An 18,502-nucleotide genomic window follows, 5' to 3' on the forward strand; every position below is an offset into this window, starting at 1 on the left:
GTGGGGGGGCCAGAGCCACAGGATGGCTTCCCCTCTGAGGGACGAGGAGGAGGAGGAGGAGGAGATGGTGGTGTCGGAGGAGGAAGAAGAGGAGGAAGAAGAGGGCGACGAGGAGGAGGAGGAGGTGGAGGCGGCCGACGAGGACTACGAGGAGGACGACGACGAGGGAGTGCTCGGGCGCGGGCCGGGCCACGACCGGGGCCGCGACCGCCACAGCCCCCCCGGCTGCCACCTCTTCCCGCCGCCGCCGCCGCCGCCGCCGCTGCCCCCGCCGCCGCCGCCGCCGCCGCCCCCGCCGCCAGGTAAGCGGCCGCCCCGACTCCCGCCTCCCCCCACCCGCCCCCCAGCCCGAGCGGGAGCCGCGGGCGCGCGAGGCCGGGCGGGGGCGAGGCACCCACCGCGCGGCCGAGCCGAGGCGAATCCGGGGCGCCGTGTCGGGCCCGTGGCCCCGCGGCGGGCCGGGCGGGCCGGGGCGGCGGCGGCGGCGGCGGGCGGCGGCGGGCGGCCGCGGGGCCAGGCCTCTTCCCCTCCCCCGCCGCACCCCTCCCCCGCCGCCGCCGCCGCCGCCGCCGCCCGCCGCCGCCCGCCGCCGCCGCCGCCGTCTCCGCCGCCGCCCCGGCTGGAGAGCGCTGGGCGCGAGCTGCGCGCGCGGACCGGGCCACTCGGTCGCGGCTTTCGGGGGAGGAGGAGGAGGAGATTTTTTTTTTTTTTTACCCTCGGCGGGGAGGGGGTAGGCAGGAAACGGCCGCGGCGAAGCCAGGGCCCCCTCCCTGGCCGAGCGAGGGACCGCGGAGACCCTGGCGGCCGGACGGCGGCGTGGAGGAGGGGCGCGTGGGGGAGGGGCGGCCGCGCGGGCGCCCCCCGAGCTCCGGCCGGAGTGGGGTGGCACTGAGGTAACCGGGGCTCTCCGCGTGTGGAGCGGACCGTGGTGCCAACCTCCCCCCCCGCCAGGAGTTGGGGAGACGGGGATTGGGGGGGGGGTCGGTGTCCGTCGGACCCCCACCTGCGGGGACCTCAGCGCCCGCCAACTCCGGGGCGTGCGGTGGCACGTGGGGGAGGGGTCGTGTGAATGTTTGTGGGCGGCTGGCGACCAGGGGCAGGTGGTGGCCACACTCCAGGCGGACCACTTCCTGGAGTCAGACCTGAGCCTACCGCCTCTCCCGCTCCCCCCCCCTCCCCCCCCAGCTCGCCGTAGGGAGAGCACTCCTTTAAGATTGGGGAGTGAGGGGAGAGTGCCTGAGAAACCAGATGCCCCCAACTCCACCCCCTCTATCTCCAGTCTGCTCCGGGCTCTTTTGTGTCAAGTGCGGGGGGGTGGGGGGGGGGGGTGCCCAGCGTGACCCCGGCAGTCTGGGGTGGCCGAGCTGCCCAGCTGTGACTCTCACGTGGCTGCCATTCACTGTCACTCACTCTCTCGCGGAAACCACCCGCACCTTGATCACGCTGGGGGGCGTGAACTGCCCACCCAGCTGTGCTGCAGCTTGACCGTCGCTCAGCACCCCTCCCCCGGGATAAGTCCCCCGGCTCGCTCTGGGCATTTCCACCGGTGGTGGAAGGGACAGACCGCCGCGTCGCATGGAGGGGGGGCGGGGGGGGGAAGACAGCAGTGGCCCCACTCAGACCACCCTCCTAGTGGACTGATTTTTAATCTTCTTGTGGATAGGGGAGCATCCTCAGGGTGTTCACATTTTCTGCTTGGGGATGAAAGGGGACATCCACACCCCCAGGCCCCTGGGTGACATGAAGCACAAATGCACCAAACTTCAAGACGTCTCACATCACGCTCTTTGTAAAACTGTCATATTGATCTGTGTGGTTTATGCAGCAAATGTTCCCCTTGGGTTGAGACAAGCTTTGAGGGAGGGTGGGGTGCCTTCTTGGCGGGGGGGGGGGGGGGGCAGGAGAATGCGTGTCTGATGGAAACAGGACCCTCCTCCACCCCAGGCTTGTCTGAAAAAGGGAAAAGTTTTTAGAAAGTTATCCCAGAGAACCCAGGGATCTGCAAGAGGGGAAAGGAATAAAGGATCGTGGGTAGGGGGGCGCCTGGGACACAGCAGACGAGCTAAAAAGAGGGAAAGGAAGGATGTCAGGTTGTGTTAGGGCACTGGCGGCTCTCACCTATTTGTGCTGCGAACTTAGAATGTGGCATTTGGGGGTCTTTGATCCCGGATTTGGGTACGGGAGGGAGAGAGGAGCATGAAAGAATCTGAGGTCGAGGTGGGTCTTTGTGTCAGTTCTCCCTCCCCCTTTCCCCCCTGCTCTCCGAATAGCCGGGGAGAAACGTCAAAAAAAATTTTTTTTTAAATTTGTATTTGCAGTGAAAACCCACCTCCCCGCTCTCCCAGGGCTGTGTTACCCTCCCCGCCCCAGCCCTCCGAGTCAAAGGAGTGACCCAGATGCACCCCCCAGATGACTTTCTGAGGCAAAACTTTGGGGAAAATATTTTTAGTTCGCTCGTTATTTCTGTCTGCCTGAAGTGTGGGCAAAATAAGCCTCCTCGAAGGAAATTTGTGCGGGCCGCCCCCCCTTAGCCTTCTGCAGAATATGACTTTGGACGTATCCGAGGTCTATTGTTTTTCATTCTGCTTTGATTCTCACCATTTTGTTTTACATTCTTACCCAAGACCAGTTTGATCCCTTCCCCCCTCTCAGCTCCTTACATTGTTAAACGTCTAAAATAATAGCGCTCGTGTTGGTGGGGGAAGGGAGCAGGAAGCCCAAAAACTCATTTCTTCTCCCTCCCCCTTCTGGCAAGTCTCGAGAAATAATATAACATAATATATAGATGTGATTCCGTGGGGGTGGGGGTGGGGAATGATTGTGGGTGGTGCGGAAAATTCTGGTAGTTTCTTTGCAAAAGGTCTGAAAATACAAACCCACCCCCTGCGTGCAGTACGCATGTGCAACAGACCTATTATGGTGGTGCGTTGTGGGGGAGGGAGGGGAATTTGAGAAAAAATAAATATATGTGTGAGAGATTGATGGCGAGATTAGGAGGGGAGCGGGGCGGGCGGGAGGCGCGGCCCGGGGCCTGGCTCCTCCCGCCTCCCCCCTCCCGCCTCCCTGGCGCGCCTGGCCCCGCCCCCGCCGCGCGCCGCCCTCCGCCCCCGCCCGCTCCGGGCTCGGAGCCGGGGTGTGGGAGAGTCTGGGCGCCCGGCCAGCATTGAGTGGCTGCTGAGACCGAGGTTGGGACTTGGATTTGCTTTATTGCCCTCCCTTTCCTTTCCTCGCCGTTGCTCCCCGCCTCTCCCCGCCGCCGCCGTCCTCCCCCCCCCAACCCCCACCCCGAGTCCGGGAGCCTCCTGCCGGGGCGGGGAGTGCGGTGAACTGGCGGCGAGGTCCCGGGGCAGGTGCCCCCATCCCCGGCGGGGCGGGTGGCGGCCCGGGGCCTCTTCCCTGATGCGGAGCCAGTTGGCCTGCCCTCGCCACCGCCCCGGCGGCCTCCCGTTTCCATGTTCACATTAACCCACGTCTGGGGGGGTTAGGGCGAGCTGGCCACGGGGCAGGGCGGCTCGGTGACTTCCTACTCCAGCCCGCAAGCCGACTTCACGGCCCCGGGGCCCTTTGCGGGCTCCCCCCGCCCCCAGCCCCGTCCTAGAATGCCTCCCTGCACCAGGGGGACGCGGGATGTCTTGAGGACGAGTGACATTGAGGAAGGAGGTGCTGGGATCCTGAGGCAGTGGAAGCCCTGTTAATTGTGGCTAATTTCCCCTTGGCCCTTGTGCCACGAAGGATTGTGTGTCCTAGAGCAAGGGGCTGGGCCAGGCCCAGGCCCAGGCCCAGGCTTTCCTCCTGCATGGCTGCCTCGGCCCAGCTGGGACAGGTCTGGCTGGTTAGGCTGGTGCTTGCTGGAGGGGGGAGGGAGGCCATCAGTGTCTTCCCCAGACTGGCAGGGGTCATGGAGAAACGGGGGTGGGGGGGCATCAGGGAAGCACCCCCCCCCGCCCCTGCCTGGGGAGAAAGCCAGGGACCTAGCCCTTTGCAGGTACAGGCTGACCTCTGGATTTGCGCTCACCAGTATGTTCAAGTGCTGGTGCCTTGGAGGACGCACGTGCAGGGTGTGTCTTTGTCTCGTATCTTTGTTTGGGTCTCCCTCGCGGCTTCTGTGTGAATGGGACTAAATTTGGAGACGAAGGGTGAGACCAGGGGACAAAGGGTGGGGCCCCCGAGCTCTCTAAGAGAGCAGGGGTATGGAAATAGATCTGAGGGAGGGTTCCAGGCTACTTGGGAAGAGGAGGAATGTTCAGGGAGTTGTGGAGACTTTCGTAGGGTCAGGGTGTGACGAAGGAGCTAGACACTGCGGTCCTGTGGGCAAGACGTGAAAATGACTGGCGAGGACTGCTTTTCCTCCAAGGCCGTGTTGGGGTGACAGGAGGCTTGGCGATCGTCTGCGGAAACATAAATAGAGGCCTCCCTCGTGGCAAAAAGGATGTGAGGGCCCCGGGGTGTTAGTGTGAGAACCCAGGTGTCCACCTTTGGCTCTCCCCTCTCAGCATCTGGCTTAGGGAGCTGCCAGCTTGTGTCTCCCCACTCCAAGTGCTGGGGTCAGGCCAGGCCAGCAGCTGGGCATGGCTTCCCCGGTTCCTGGGCAGGATGCCAGCTGGCTGAGCGAGGGGGAACGCAGGAGGGGCCCTGGCGGCGTCTGAAAGGACCTGCCACAGTCAGAGCCCATGGCCTAGAGCCTGCTCCCTTGTTAGTAGGAGGGGAGAGGAGGGAGTGGTTTGGCTGCTCTTCCCTCCTGACCCCTGACCTCCCATTCAGAACCCAAGCGCCCCAGAGTACTCGAAGCACTCTCTGTGCGCATGCAGCGAAGGGAGGCAAGGTTTGGAGGAGTTCGTGGCCGAGTTCCTGGAGAGTTGGGAACAGAAGAGGTGAGGGAGGGTGAGGTCTAGGGGCCGCCGAGACCGGAGGCTCAGGGTTTCTGGTGCTCTCCGCTCCAAAGATAAGGACGACCTTCGGCTGCTGCCTTCGGCCTTGGGCGTGAAGAAGAGAAAACGAGGACCCAAGAAGCAGAAGGAGAACAAGCCAGGGAAGCCCCGAAAACGCAAGAAGCTCGTGAGTGTCGAGGACTCCCGTCTCCACAGCGAGGCTCGGCAGACCTGTTCTCGGAGACCCGCGTTACCTCTGGTCCCCATTACCGAGGGTGGGGGGATCCTGAACTCAGGGAGGTCTGACGCCCCTCCCTGCTCTTGCTGGCCTGGAGCTCGTGGATGGTGAGGGCAGGGGGCGGCGGCCGGGGTGGGGGGGCTGACTAGCCTCACTCCCCACAACCCAGTAAGAGCCCAGCTGCCCCCGGGACTTGCCTTAGCAGCAGGGAGTAGCAGTTGAGAGCAGAGGCTGCGGAGGCCAACGGGAACCTGGTAGTTCTGTGCCTTCTTGGCGGCTTGTTTAGTTGTCCGTGCCTCAGTTTCCTCATCTGCCAAAAAAAAAAAAAGTGGATAAAAATAGACGAGTTACTATCTCCAGGGATCTGTCGGGAAGACGAAAAGAGAGACGGTGCACGTTGTGTGCTAAGAACAGTTCCTGGCACGTGGTGGGACTGGAGAAATGTTATTTTTACTTCCCCTCCCTTAGGACAGTGAGGAGGAATTTGGCTCTGAGCGAGATGAGTACCGGGAGAAGTCAGAGAGCGGAGGCAGTGAATATGGAACCGGACCAGGTCGGAAACGGAGACGGAAGCACAGAGAAAAAAAGGAGAAGAAGACAAAGCGGCGGAAAAAGGGGGAGGGCGACGGGGCGCAAAAGGTAAGTGGGATTCGGGAACCAGGGGGACAGGCCCCGGGGAGCGAGGGAGGGCCGCAAGGAGGGGTGCGCCGTGGAGGGGCTGTACGGGGATGGGCTGGAGAGCCGGTGGGTCGGTGGGATGGTGGGGGCGGGGGAGGGGGGCCAGCGTGGGGGCTGCGGAAGCACCTGCCTCCCTGAAGCTTCGTGTCTCCCAGCAGGTAGAACAGAAGTCGTCAGCGACTCTGCTGCTGACCTGGGGCCTGGAGGATGTGGAGCACGTGTTCTCCGAGGAGGATTACCACACGCTCACCAACTACAAAGCCTTCAGCCAGTTCATGAGGTGCGGGAGGGCTGGCGCGTCCTGGTGACCAGACGCGTTCACTTAGGGAGGCCCTGAACCCCTCTAGAGTCGAGATAAAGGCTAAGAGACTGCTCCCCAGAGAAATGCACAGCGCAGACACACAAAACCGCGCACAGAACTCCAGAGATGTCCCAGACTCCTACAGACCCAGGGACCCCAGGCAGGACCCCTGCACGGGGTGGGGCGGCGGGGGGGGGGGGGTGGGGGTTGGGTGTCATTCCTGTGCTAGGTGAGAAAACTCTCTAGCGACAGAGCACAGCGAGGGCCGACAGACCCAGTTTTCCCGAGTCACTTCTCTCTAGACTGAGGCTCAGAGAGAATATCAGTGTGGCCCGATTGCCTGGTTATCCAGGCCTCCGGCCCTTCCTCAGGACCCCGCGAGCATGGAGAACGCATCGCTGGCTGGGGAAACTGAGCTTCAGTGACGCCCCAAGTAGAACAGGCCAGAGTGGACAGGCCTTCCGGGGAGCAGGCGCTTTAAATAGTGGAGTCCTCTGCGGGTACAGGTCCTGGCTCCGTCTGGGGCCCAGTTTCTTCTTTAAAGTTCAGTTTCTGAGTCTGTAAAATCAGCCCCGTCACACCATGTCCCTCATAGGGGGTCTTGCGGGGAGTTGCTGGGGTAAAGAAAGCCCAGGGCACTCTCAGGGTCTTCCCAGGCCCCGCCGGCCCCGGCCCCTCCGGGGAGTGTGCCATACTGGGTAGCTGTCCTCGGTACTGTGTCTCCCCTGCCTCACTGCTTAGGACAGTGCTTTTGTGATCACCGAGGTCACCTGTGTCGTCATGAGACTTTTAACACCCCACCACAGAGCTCCACCTGCCACCCTTTGGGCTCCACCTGCTGGCACCCATTCATCAGGGCCCCTGGAGCTTACTAGAAAAATGCAGAGGATGTTGGCAACATGCAGTATTAATTAAAAAATAGTTTTTCCTTAACGTTTATTTGCTTTTGAGAGAGAGTGTGAGCTGGGGAAGGGCTGAGAGAGAGGGAGACCCAGAATCAAGCTCCAGGCTCTGAGCTGTCAGCACAGAGCCTAAGGCAGGGCTCGAACTCACAAGTTGTGAGATCATGACCTGAGCCGAGGTCAGACACTTAACCGACTGAGCCACCCAGGTGCCCCTACATGCAATGCAGTATTATCTTGAGTATGAAAGGCATGATGCATGAGAAAGTGTTCTATGAACTGTCAGATAGTCTAAGTATCTTTACTGATATCTTTTTTTGTTTGTTTCATCCTTTGTTATTTTCTGAGAATTTGTTTTCTTTTTCCCTTTTTTTATATTTTTTGTTTATTTTTTTTTTCTTTTAAGCTTCTTATTTACTTAAAAAAAATTTTTTTTAACGTTTATTTATTTTTGAGACAGAGAGAGAGAGACAGAGCATGAACGGGGGAGGGGCAGAGAGAGAGGGAGACACAGAATCCAAAGCAGGCTCCAGGCTCTGAGCCATCAGCCCAGAGCCCGACGCGGGGCTCGAACTCACGGACCGTGAGATCGTGACCTGAGCTGAAGTTGGACGCTTAACCGACTGAGCCACCCAGTCGCCCCTTCTTTTTTTTTTTTTTTTTTTTTAATTTTTTTTTTAACGGCTTCTTCTTTACTTTTAAAGTGACCTCATTCCTGGGGCACCTGGGTGGCTCAGTCGGGTGGTTAAGTGTCAGACTTCGGCTCAGGTCATGATCTCACGGTTCGTGGGTTCGAGTCCCGCATCAGGCTCTGTACCGAACACTTGCTCAGAGCCTGGAGCCTGCTTCGGATTCTGTGTCTCCTTCTCTCTCTGCTCCTCCTCCGCTTGTGCTCCGTTTCACTCTGTCTCTCAAAAATAAGTAAATGTAAAAAGAAAAACAAAAAACTTAAAGTGACCTCATTCCTAACAGGCCGTATTTTCGCCACCCAGGAACTCTAGCTCGTTCACAGACTTGGTTGCTGAGGGGAAATGGCAGTGTTCCCGGACCATCTGGGAAGGTTCCGAGTCTTCTGCTTCTATGTTTCCAGGCCCCTGATTGCGAAGAAGAATCCTAAGATCCCGATGTCTAAGATGATGACCATCCTTGGGGCCAAATGGAGAGAGTTCAGTGCCAACAACCCCTTCAAGGGGTCGGCAGCTGCCGTGGCGGCGGCCGCGGCGGCGGCGGCCGCAGCTGTGGCTGAGCAGGTGTCAGCTGCCGTCTCATCGACCGCCCCCGTAGCACCTTCCGGACCCCCCACCCTTCCAGCACCTCCTTCTGCTGATACCCAGCCCCCACCCATCCGAAGAGCCAAAACCAAAGAGGGCAAAGGTGAGGAACTCTTCCCTCAGAACAACGGCCACCCCGCTGTCCCGACTGCGCAGCCTCAGATTAGAGCATACGACTGTCTTGTCTCCTTGGCCCTGACTGTCACCGCAGAGACGCTTTCCAGGAAGAGGCTGCAGGGAGACCAGAGGCCCCCGTGACCTCCGTCATTCCAGGGTGTCGTGACCTCTGCTCTTTCTCCCTCACCCCACTCCTCGTTCAGGTCCAGGCCATAAAAGGCGGAGTAAGAGCCCCCGAGTGCCCGACGGACGCAAGAAGCTTCGGGGAAAGAAGATGGCGCCACTCAAAATCAAACTAGGGCTGCTGGGTGGCAAGCGGAAGAAGGGAGGCTCGGTGAGCGGCCCCTGAAGTCCGCTGAGCACTGGGGAGGAGGGGGGGGGGTGTGTCCAGGGCTGGGGGTCCGGACGCAGGGGTCCACGAGGGAAGCCGGAACAGGAGCCAGAGGCCTGGGGCGGGCAGCGGCGTGAAGCCGGCCTCCCTGACCACCACGGGGCTATGGGCAGTATGTCTTTCAGAGCGACGAGGGCCCTGAACCCGAGGCTGAGGAGTCAGACCTGGACAGCGGCAGCGTCCACAGCGCCTCGGGCCGGCCTGATGGCCCTGTCCGCACCAAGAAGCTAAAGAGAGGCCGGCCAGGGAGGAAGAAGAAGAAGGGTGAGGGGTGCTCGCTGTGTGTGGTTTTGACAGCCTGCCTTCCTGCCGTTCGTCCGTGATCTTCGTTTTTCCACGCTGTCTCCTTTATTCAACCCTTCTCTCTCCCCGTCCTCCCTCTCTCCTTCTCTCTCCGTGCCCCGTGCCTCCCCTGGTGCGCGCAGCAGTCCTGGGCTGTCCCGCAGTGGCCGGGGAGGACGAGGTTGACGGCTACGAGACGGACCACCAGGATTACTGTGAGGTGTGCCAGCAGGGCGGGGAAATCATTCTGTGCGACACCTGCCCTCGTGCCTACCACCTCGTCTGCCTTGATCCTGAGCTTGACCGGGCTCCTGAGGGCAAATGGAGCTGCCCCCACTGCGTGAGTACGCGGTGCCCTCAGGGACCCCAGCCCCACCCCCCCATCTTCTTCCTGCCCGCCACCCCTCCCCTCCATGCTTGGGTTGTTCGGTGCCAGACGTGTGAGGTCCCGGCATCCTGGTTCCTCGCCCCCTCCGCCTCCGCCACCCGAATCCACGGCCTCGGAAACTGAGGTGTCCCGCCCCTTCGTTCGCACCCACCTCCTCCGCGCCTCTAGGGTTTAGGTGGCCCGTCTTGGCCTCTGGCTTCCGGTCTCGCCGCTCACGTCCTTCCTTCCACCTGTCTCTGTCTGTCCCTGGCCTCCCAGGAGAAGGAGGGGGTCCAGTGGGAGGCCAAGGAGGAGGAGGAGGAGTACGAGGAGGAGGGAGAGGAGGAAGGGGAGAAGGAGGAGGAGGACGACCACATGGAGTACTGTCGCGTGTGCAAGGATGGCGGCGAGCTCCTGTGCTGTGACGCTTGCATTTCTTCCTACCACATCCACTGTCTGAACCCGCCCCTGCCTGACATCCCCAACGGTGAATGGCTGTGTCCCCGATGCACAGTGAGTGCGCCCGCCCCACAGCGTCTACTGGCGGCCTGACTCCTCTCCCCTCTCTGGGATCCAGACACCCAGCGCTCTCCTCTCCCCTCCCCTCCCCTCCCTTGCCCTTTGACTCCCCCGTGGGGCCCCTGTTCTCCTGCTCTAACGCTGGGCTGTGTTTGCCTCTGTGTCTCCTCCTCGCGCGTGTCTCCCCCCCAAGTGCCCCGTGCTGAAAGGCCGCGTGCAGAAGATCCTGCATTGGCGGTGGGGGGAGCCACCCGTGTCGGTGCCGGCGCCCCAACAGGCGGATGGGAACCCGGATGCCCCGCCCCCCCGCCCCCTTCAAGGCCGATCCGAGCGAGAGTTCTTCGTCAAGTGGGTGGGACTGTCCTACTGGCACTGCTCCTGGGCCAAGGAGCTTCAGGTACGAGGCCCCTCCTCTCCCCCTCCTGTCACCCCCTTGGCCGCTGCTGTCACTCGCTCGCCCCTCGGGCGCCGCGGTCCCACACCCCTCGCTCGCCCTCACGCTAGGCCTCTGGCCCTCCTCCTGCCGTTGTCTCCACGTGTGGTTCTCTGGCTCTCCAATCCTGTTCACGTCGGCCTCCCTTAGCTTTCCTCCTCCGAGAAAACCTAGTCTTCCTTAGCTCACTGTCCTTCTGTGTCTGTAAGCACGTGTTACCAGCACGCTCAATCTTGCTGACCTCTTCCCTGCGTCCTTTTGCTCGTTAGGCCCTCGCCAGGCCCTGCCTGTTCTGCCTCGCGCACTGTCCGTTCTCCCGCTTTGGCTTTCCGCGTGTCTCGCCCCCTTTCACAGCCCCTTCCCCGGGGCCGCTCCCCCCCCAGGGCCCTTCCCTGACCCCCCACCCCACTGTGTCCTCTTCGGATGCCGGGACCATCTCTCCCCCGTCCTCTGCGTCCCATCAGTTGGAAATCTTCCACTTGGTGATGTACCGGAACTACCAGCGGAAGAACGACATGGACGAGCCCCCGCCGCTGGACTATGGCTCTGGCGAGGACGACGGGAAGAGCGACAAGCGCAAGGTGAAGGACCCACACTACGCGGAGATGGAGGAAAAGTACTATCGCTTTGGTATCAAGCCGGAGTGGATGACCGTCCACCGCATCATCAACCACAGGTGAGCCTGTGGCCCGTGGGCAGGCCTGCCAGGCTGGGCCGCTCGTGGTGGCGGCCGTGGCCCCGCGTTCATATTTGTCCGGGAACCAAACGCCTGCTCCCGCTGGATGACTCCCTTTGGGCCTGTGTCCTCAATGGGACAGACCAGGAGGAGAGTCCGGGCGGGCACGACTCTTCTGTCGTCGCCTCTAATCTAATGACACGCGAGTCTGGGTGTCGGGGCACGAAAGCAAACGTGGAAAGCGTGGTTTAGCCAGGCCACTGTTTGTGGTAGCAGTCCTTCCTTCGCGGGACTTGTTACCTCCCGGCGTTATTCTAGGTGTTCACCCATTTCGTTGCTGCCTTCCACGGCAGAATGTGAGCTTCGTGAGAACAGGGTCACTTGTCTGTTTTGTTCACTGCTGGATCACCCCTGCCCGGGACGGTGCCTCACCCCTCATAGGCATTCAGTCGATAGTGATGAGACGAACAAACGATATAGAAGCCCAGGGATGTTTTCTGATAGTTGATTTTTAAATTTTTTTGAAGTCTTTATTTTGAGAGCGAGCACAAATGGGAAGGGGCAGAGTGGGGGGGTGGGAGGACAGAGAGAATCCCAAGCAGACCCCAGCGTGGGGTCTGAACTCACGAACCACGAGATCATGACCCGAGCCGCGACCAAGTGTCAGGCATTTAACCGACCGAGCCACCCAGACGGCCCTGATAGTTGATCGTTAAGAAGCCATCCGGAAAAAGTTAGGGCGGTCTTCGGCCATCCTGCGTTCCCCTGCAGTGTCCCGCCGTTGAGGATGAGGTGACAGATGCTACGTGTTTGCTGCTGACCGCGTTTGTTAACGATTTCCGTCTATTTGGTCCATGTTCTTTTTCTCCTCCTGCTACCCCTCTTGGCCTTCTGCCCCACAGTGTGGATAAGAAGGGGAATTACCACTATCTGGTGAAATGGAGAGACCTGCCGTACGACCAGTCCACGTGGGAGGAAGATGAAATGAACATCCCTGAATACGAGGAGCACAAGCAAAGCTACTGGCGACACCGGTGAGGGAGGCAGGTCGTGGGCCAGAGGGGGTCTGGGGCCGGGGCGTGAACGCTGACCCTTAGGCTGAGCGGAGGTACAGTAGGGACAGGCGCCCCACCTGGTGCGAGGGCGGGGTCGTCCGCGGTGGGGCCGGTAAAGAGGCGGCGTGAGGAACAGAGGGAAGATCCTGAGTGACGGGGAAGAGGGTGCTGGGGCCGGGGGAGGGTCGGCTCCGGAGGTGAAATCGAAGGGGCGATGGCGAGGAGCCTGGGGGAAAGGAAGCGGGAGGAAGTCAGGTTGAGGGGAAGCGGGATGTAGGTCTGGAGGGGTTCAGAAGAGGGCGAACACTCGAGGAGCAGGCCTCGCTCAGACCCGCTCTGTCCCCAGAGAACTAATTATGGGGGAGGACCCGGCCCAGCCCCGCAAGTACAAGAAGAAGAAGAAGGAGCTGCAGGGCGACGGGCCTCCCAGCTCTCCTACGAACGACGTGAGTCCTCCCACTTGGCCCGTCTCCCGTCTCTAGAACCACGCTGATGGACAGTTTCCCAGGGGCTGTGGACAGGACTGCCCAGTTTCTGCGAGCTCTCTGAGCGGTAGCCCCTCCCTGCTGTGTCCAGCCTTGTCCCGGGAGTGGCTGGGAGTTCTGGCAGTTTGCGAGGAAGCCGCTGGAAGCAGCAGCACGCAGGGCTCTCCCGCCGCCAGCCACCTCTGTCGTGCTGCCGGGGCTGGCTTTCAGGAACGAGGGGGAGGTCCCGGAGACTAGAACGTTCACAGGCTCAGGCCTAGTGGAGGCAGTCGTCGTCCACCTCCGCGTCGGTGCCAGGGCGAGGGCGGAGGAGACCAAGGACCCCGAGGGGCCCCGACCGTCCCCTTGAGCATCCGGACTCCTTGCCTCCACAGCCCACGGTGAAATACGAGACTCAGCCACGGTTTATCACGGCCACGGGAGGCACGCTGCACATGTATCAGCTGGAGGGCTTGAACTGGCTGCGCTTCTCGTGGGCTCAGGGCACCGACACCATCCTGGCCGATGAGATGGGGCTGGGCAAGACCATACAGACCATTGTCTTCCTCTACTCGCTCTATAAGGAGGTGCTGGATGCTGGGGCCCCCGAGGGGAAGAGCGGGGAGTGGAGGGCCCTCGAGGGCAGAGGATGGCAGGGAGGAGCGTGGCAGCCAGAGGACTGGGGTCACATCCGGACTGATGGTCCCCCCTACCCTCGACCCCCAGGGCCACACGAAGGGTCCCTTCTTGGTGAGCGCCCCACTCTCCACCATCATTAACTGGGAGCGGGAGTTCCAGATGTGGGCACCCAAGTTCTACGTGGTGACCTACACGGGGGACAAGGACAGCCGGGCCATCATTCGGGAGAACGAGTTTTCCTTCGAAGACAACGCCATCAAAGGTGGCAAGAAAGCTTTTAAGATGAAGGTAGGCCCCTCGACCTCGTCTTCTCTAAGACCCTCAGCTCTGTTATTTCTCTGCCCCAACCCCGATTTTAGTTTCTCGGCGCTCTCCCTCCTTTCCTCCACCTACTCTCACGCTTCTGCTCTCCGGTCCTGGAGACGTAGGGCGTCCGTTCTGTCCTCACTGGCCGTGTGTTGGTGGTTCGGGGGCCACGTTCAGGAATCCCGGCGTGGAGTCAAAGTTGGAGGACAGGCCGTCTGGCTCCTCTTTGGCAATCACGGCCAGGATGGGGTGTCTGGTAAAGAACAGGGGTGGAGGTCTAGGCGCCTGGGTGCCGGGTGGCAGCCGAACGGACAATGGCTGTGTTGGCAGAGGGAGGCCCAGGTGAAGTTCCATGTGCTCCTGACATCGTACGAGCTGATCACCATTGATCAGGCAGCACTCGGTTCCATCCGCTGGGCCTGCCTTGTGGTGGACGAAGCCCATCGGCTCAAGAATAACCAGTCCAAGGTGAGCGAGATACCCAGAGCTCAGAGTTCTGCTCTACTTCTAAAAAGGAAAGTTCTGGACTTCCTGTGGTCCGGAAGGCAAGATGCCTGGGGACCTCCGGTGGGGAGAGAGGGACAGACTAGGGATTCGGGGCCTCTCATCCTAAAGGGAACCGGAAAAGTGGATACCGTGGTCCACCCACTTGCCAGTAACGGGCCCGTTCTCCCGCCTTTCCTTGCCCCCCTTTCTAGTTTTTCAGGGTCCTCAATGGCTACAAGATAGATCATAAGTTGCTGCTGACAGGGACTCCATTGCAGAATAATCTGGAGGAGCTTTTCCATCTGCTTAACTTCCTCACCCCCGAGAGGTTTAAGTAAGTGACTCAGCAGGGTGGTCTGCAGAGATGAGAAGTGGAGGGACGGGGAACCTGAGTGGGCAGAGGATTCATCTAAGTGAAGAATGGAGCCTGAGGTCAGGGGCAAAGAACCTGATGGGCTTTTTCAGTTCCTTATCTTCTTCTGGCTGCTAGCAATCTGGAAGGCTTCTTGGAGGAGTTTGCTGACATATCCAAAGAAGACCAGATTAAGAAACTGCATGATTTGCTCGGGCCGCACATGCTGCGGAGGCTCAAGGCTGATGTCTTTAAGAACATGCCAGCCAAGACGGAGCTCATCGTTCGGGTGGAGCTGAGCCCCATGCAGAAGTGAGTTGAGAGCCGGGTGACCTGGACCCGGGGCTGGGGTTTGGTGGCAGCTTTCCAGGACGTGGCGACCCAGGGCGCCCTCATCACTGCCTCCTTTATTGTGTGTCTTCCGCGCCCTGGTCTTTAGGAAATACTACAAGTACATCCTGACTCGGAACTTTGAGGCCTTGAATTCACGAGGTGGTGGGAACCAGGTGTCGCTGCTCAACATCATGATGGACCTTAAGAAGTGCTGCAACCATCCCTACCTCTTTCCTGTGGCTGCTATGGTGACGCACGCACTGGGGGCTGATGGCGCGCTAGCTCTCTGAAAACGGGGCGGCGGGGGCGTGGCACGGAGTTTCTGGGAGGAGTGGGAATGTGCAAGGCGTGGACGCTGAATTTGGGCTTTGGGCATTCTGGGCACAGTCAGAACACGGGAACGGGTTTCCTGATCTTCCCCTCCCTTCTCCTCCCTTTGCAGGAGTCCCCCAAACTGCCCAGTGGGGCTTATGAGGGTGGGGCACTTATTAAGGCATCTGGGAAGCTTATGCTGCTGCAGAAGATGCTGCGAAAGCTGAAGGAGCAAGGACACCGAGTGCTCATCTTCTCGCAGGTGAGCCGGTCTGTAGCTGTGTTGACCTCGGGCCGGTCCCTTACCTCGGTCCTGTGGCCACCACGGTATGAGAGGCTAGGAGATCACACCCTGGAGGGCGTCTGGTCTGGCTGCATTCATCTTGGCCTCTGATCCCTGTTCTTAACTAAGGTTGTGGAAAGTCGTCGGCCGGCTTCTTTTAAGCCAAATGGGGAAAGGGGGAGGGTGGGTCATCTGTCTGCTCAGGGTCGTCCCTGGGACTGGAACTGTTTCTTAACCAGGAGCGGGACAGGAGAGCCCAGAGCTCTTACAAATCCGATGAAAGCGATAGGTCCGCTCTCTGGAAATCTGCACGGACAGACAGTTACGTACAGATTTTCGGGGCATTCGTAGGTTTCCCCGAAACCTTTTGGTGGGTCTCAGAGGAGAATCTCTGCCTCAGGAGACACAATCCTGAGCCCAGCAAGTCTGACCAGCACGTGGGGCTTGAAGAACACGGAGAGGGAGCGGGCGGGGAGGCAGCACCAGTGGAGCACGGGACGGGGCTGGCGGAAAGTGGAGGGATCGTGGTTGGGGTAAAGACGGGGCCCATCCTGCTGCTCCGTCATTCCAGACTCCATCCTCTTCTCTTGGCATAGATGACCAAGATGTTGGACCTGCTAGAGGACTTCTTAGACTACGAAGGCTACAAGTATGAGCGCATCGACGGCGGCATCACTGGGGCCCTGAGGCAGGAGGCCATCGATCGGTTCAATGGTGAGTGGGAGAGGCCTAGGCCCCACTGTGCGGGCAAGGCCCATGCCTCCTGTGCCTAGGTTCCCAGCATGGCGGGCACTTATTTGCCACCCCGCTTCCGAGCTGGGGGTGCGGTTGTCTGCAGTCAAGGAGTGTCTAGTTAGCAGGGGCACAGAACTCTAGCAGGTGCTAGTTAGCAGGTGCCTAGCCTCTTTCTCTGCCCCCAGCTCCTGGCGCCCAGCAGTTCTGCTTCCTACTGTCCACCCGGGCCGGGGGCCTGGGCATCAATCTGGCCACTGCCGACACTGTCATCATCTTCGATTCCGACTGGAACCCTCATAACGACATCCAGGTGGGAACTCGCCTCCTGGAGCCTCTGCCCCAGTTAGCAAGGAAATGTGGGCTCTGGGCGGAGAGTGTTGTGTCCTGGGGTCAGAAAGGAAGCTCTCGGGAATAGATGAGCCTCCGTTCCCAGGCACGTGAGCTGCGTCGCAGGCCCTGCCACCCCCCGACCCCAGTTCATCCCCACTGTCTCCTTGCCCCTGCAGGCCTTCAGCCGTGCTCACCGGATCGGCCAGGCCAACAAAGTGATGATTTACCGGTTTGTGACTCGAGCGTCCGTGGAGGAGCGCATCACACAGGTGGCCAAGAGGAAGATGATGCTCACCCACCTGGTGGTGCGGCCTGGGCTGGGCTCCAAGGCGGGCTCCATGTCCAAGCAGGAGCTGGACGACATCCTCAAGTTCGGCACCGAGGAGCTGTTCAAGGATGAGAACGAGGGTGAGAACCTTTTCCTGTGGCTTCTGGAAAGCAGCCCCCTGCCCTCACGGGAGCACTTCTCTTCTGAAACCCTTCCAGAAACGCTCCCCTGTGCAGCCTGGGGAGGAAGGTCGGCCTCTCTTCTTACACGGAGGGTTGAAAACAACCACAAATCTCTAGACTCCCGGGGAAAGGGTCTTCTCCCCTTTGACCTCCTGGGAAAAGGAAGCAGATTGGAGGGCTTTTCATTGACCCTTTGCTAAAGTTCTGCCCGAGGTTCTGGTTGGAACTCAGGGTCCCCCCTCGTTCCCGGTCTCCACCAGGGGAGAACAAGGAGGAGGACAGCAGCGTGATTCACTACGACAATGAGGCCATCGCGCGGCTGTTGGACCGGAACCAGGATGCGACAGAGGACACCGACGTGCAGAACATGAACGAGTATCTGAGCTCCTTCAAGGTGGCGCAGTACGTGGTGCGGGAGGAGGACAAGGTGAGAGGCTTGGGGTCACAACGCTGTGTAGCCCGGGGCCACCTCTGAAGGGTAGAGTCCCTTATTGGACCTCGAAGTAGGAGGCTCCCCTTCCGCTCTTGTCTTTTATGTGCTCTCTTCCCGTTGCACCCGGCAAAGGGCGGTAGTGGACCTCAGACAGGTTGTCTCCCTAACGGGCGAGAGCAGACTTTGCGGAAGACTTAGGCGAAGAAAGTACCGATAGACACAGAAGGCGGTGCCGCGGTGGCTCTGGGTGAGAGCGAGAGGGACGCAGAGGGCGCTGGAGGAGAGGTTTAGGAGACAGGCAGGTGGGAGCAGAGGAGAAGCACGTCGCGGGTAAGAAGGAAGGAAGGTGTGCGATGCCCGGGAAATTCACGCAGAGTCCAGGAAACCGGGCGGCAGGGGAGCAGGGGCTTTGTCGCGGCGCAAGCCCCGGGCGGGCGAAGAGGGAGGCTGCCAGCGTGCGTTCTGCTGCCCTTCAGATTGAGGAGATCGAACGAGAGATCATCAAGCAGGAGGAGAACGTGGACCCCGACTACTGGGAGAAGCTGCTGAGGCATCACTACGAGCAACAGCAGGAAGACCTGGCCCGGAATCTCGGCAAGGGCAAGCGGGTTCGCAAGCAGGTCAACTACAACGACGCCGCTCAGGAGGACCAAGGTGAGGACCGCCCCCGAGGGAGGAGCTGGAGAGGGCCAAGGAGGAGTCTGGAGGCCGGGGTGCATTTAGAGGGCCGCGGAGGGGCAAGAGGCTGGGAGGGGTCCGCGGGACCTGCCAGGAGGCCAGGCGGCTTCGTGCGCGGCCTCAGCCAGCCGGTGGCTGCAGAGGCCCCGTGTGGGCACCCGGGGTCCTCACCTGGTGCAGGACCCGCGGGAGTCAGAGGTGAGCAGGGACGAGGCGAGCGGCGATCGGACACCACGCTGTTCGGGACGTGGCCCCCGAGTCAGACTGCGGCAGTCACCTGGCGTCACCAGGGGGCCCGGGGCCGGAGAAGGGGAGGCCTCCAGGCAGAAAGGGCTTATCCCGGGAGCCGTCGCCAACCACTGTGCTGCCTCCCCACAGACAACCAGTCCGAATACTCCGTGGGATCGGAGGAGGAAGATGAAGACTTTGATGAGCGTCCGGAAGGTGGCACCTGTTTTCCTGATTTTCCACCTTAACCCTTCCTGTTTCCCTCCCGGAGCCCTTAAGTCCCCTGCTTTTGTGCAAACAAGTGCTTTTCTGGAGACGCACTAGAAGGACGAGATAGCCACGATCTCTCCACTGTTAAAACTGGGAGTATGTGAT

General features: G+C 60.6%; 2 protein-coding genes across 15 annotated transcripts in view; one reads left to right on the forward strand and one right to left on the reverse strand.

Moving 5' to 3' along the window:
• The window catches only part of CHD3 (chromodomain helicase DNA binding protein 3), a 25,133-nt gene continuing 6,631 nt past the window's right edge, over positions 1-18,502 (forward strand). For 7 of the 14 annotated variants that reach the window (XM_042917101.1, XM_042917112.1, XM_042917109.1 and 4 more), the window contains exons 1-26: positions 1-302; positions 4,943-5,055; positions 5,575-5,745; positions 5,940-6,064; positions 8,078-8,361; positions 8,579-8,709; positions 8,880-9,030; positions 9,192-9,388; positions 9,695-9,928; positions 10,128-10,331; positions 10,832-11,043; positions 11,946-12,077; positions 12,445-12,544; positions 12,958-13,149; positions 13,289-13,489; positions 13,838-13,975; positions 14,206-14,327; positions 14,484-14,657; positions 14,785-14,926; positions 15,121-15,252; positions 15,870-15,987; positions 16,194-16,318; positions 16,515-16,746; positions 17,049-17,215; positions 17,698-17,875; positions 18,278-18,343. In XM_042917101.1, coding sequence (XP_042773035.1) covers positions 23-302; positions 4,943-5,055; positions 5,575-5,745; positions 5,940-6,064; positions 8,078-8,361; positions 8,579-8,709; positions 8,880-9,030; positions 9,192-9,388; positions 9,695-9,928; positions 10,128-10,331; positions 10,832-11,043; positions 11,946-12,077; positions 12,445-12,544; positions 12,958-13,149; positions 13,289-13,489; positions 13,838-13,975; positions 14,206-14,327; positions 14,484-14,657; positions 14,785-14,926; positions 15,121-15,252; positions 15,870-15,987; positions 16,194-16,318; positions 16,515-16,746; positions 17,049-17,215; positions 17,698-17,875; positions 18,278-18,343 — 4,321 coding nt within the window. In that variant the 5' untranslated portion in view covers positions 1-22. Of the gene's footprint in view, positions 303-3,788; positions 4,059-4,942; positions 5,056-5,574; positions 5,746-5,939; positions 6,065-8,077; positions 8,362-8,578; positions 8,710-8,879; positions 9,031-9,191; positions 9,389-9,694; positions 9,929-10,127; positions 10,332-10,831; positions 11,044-11,945; positions 12,078-12,444; positions 12,545-12,957; positions 13,150-13,288; positions 13,490-13,837; positions 13,976-14,205; positions 14,328-14,483; positions 14,658-14,784; positions 14,927-15,120; positions 15,253-15,869; positions 15,988-16,193; positions 16,319-16,514; positions 16,747-17,048; positions 17,216-17,697; positions 17,876-18,277; positions 18,344-18,502 lie in introns of those variants that run through there. The other 7 variants (XM_042917103.1, XM_042917111.1, XM_042917113.1 and 4 more) reach the window with 5 other exon arrangements.
• Positions 16,646-18,502, reverse strand: part of RNF227 (ring finger protein 227) — a 12,406-nt gene continuing 10,549 nt past the window's right edge. The window contains exon 3 of the mRNA XM_042917123.1: positions 16,646-16,724. The gene's annotated coding sequence lies outside the window, so the exon portion shown is untranslated. The remainder of the gene's footprint in view (positions 16,725-18,502) is intronic.

This window comes from Panthera leo, chromosome E1, assembly GCF_018350215.1.
Source record: "Panthera leo isolate Ple1 chromosome E1, P.leo_Ple1_pat1.1, whole genome shotgun sequence".
In the NCBI taxonomy this organism is placed as follows: Eukaryota; Metazoa; Chordata; class Mammalia; order Carnivora; family Felidae; genus Panthera; species Panthera leo.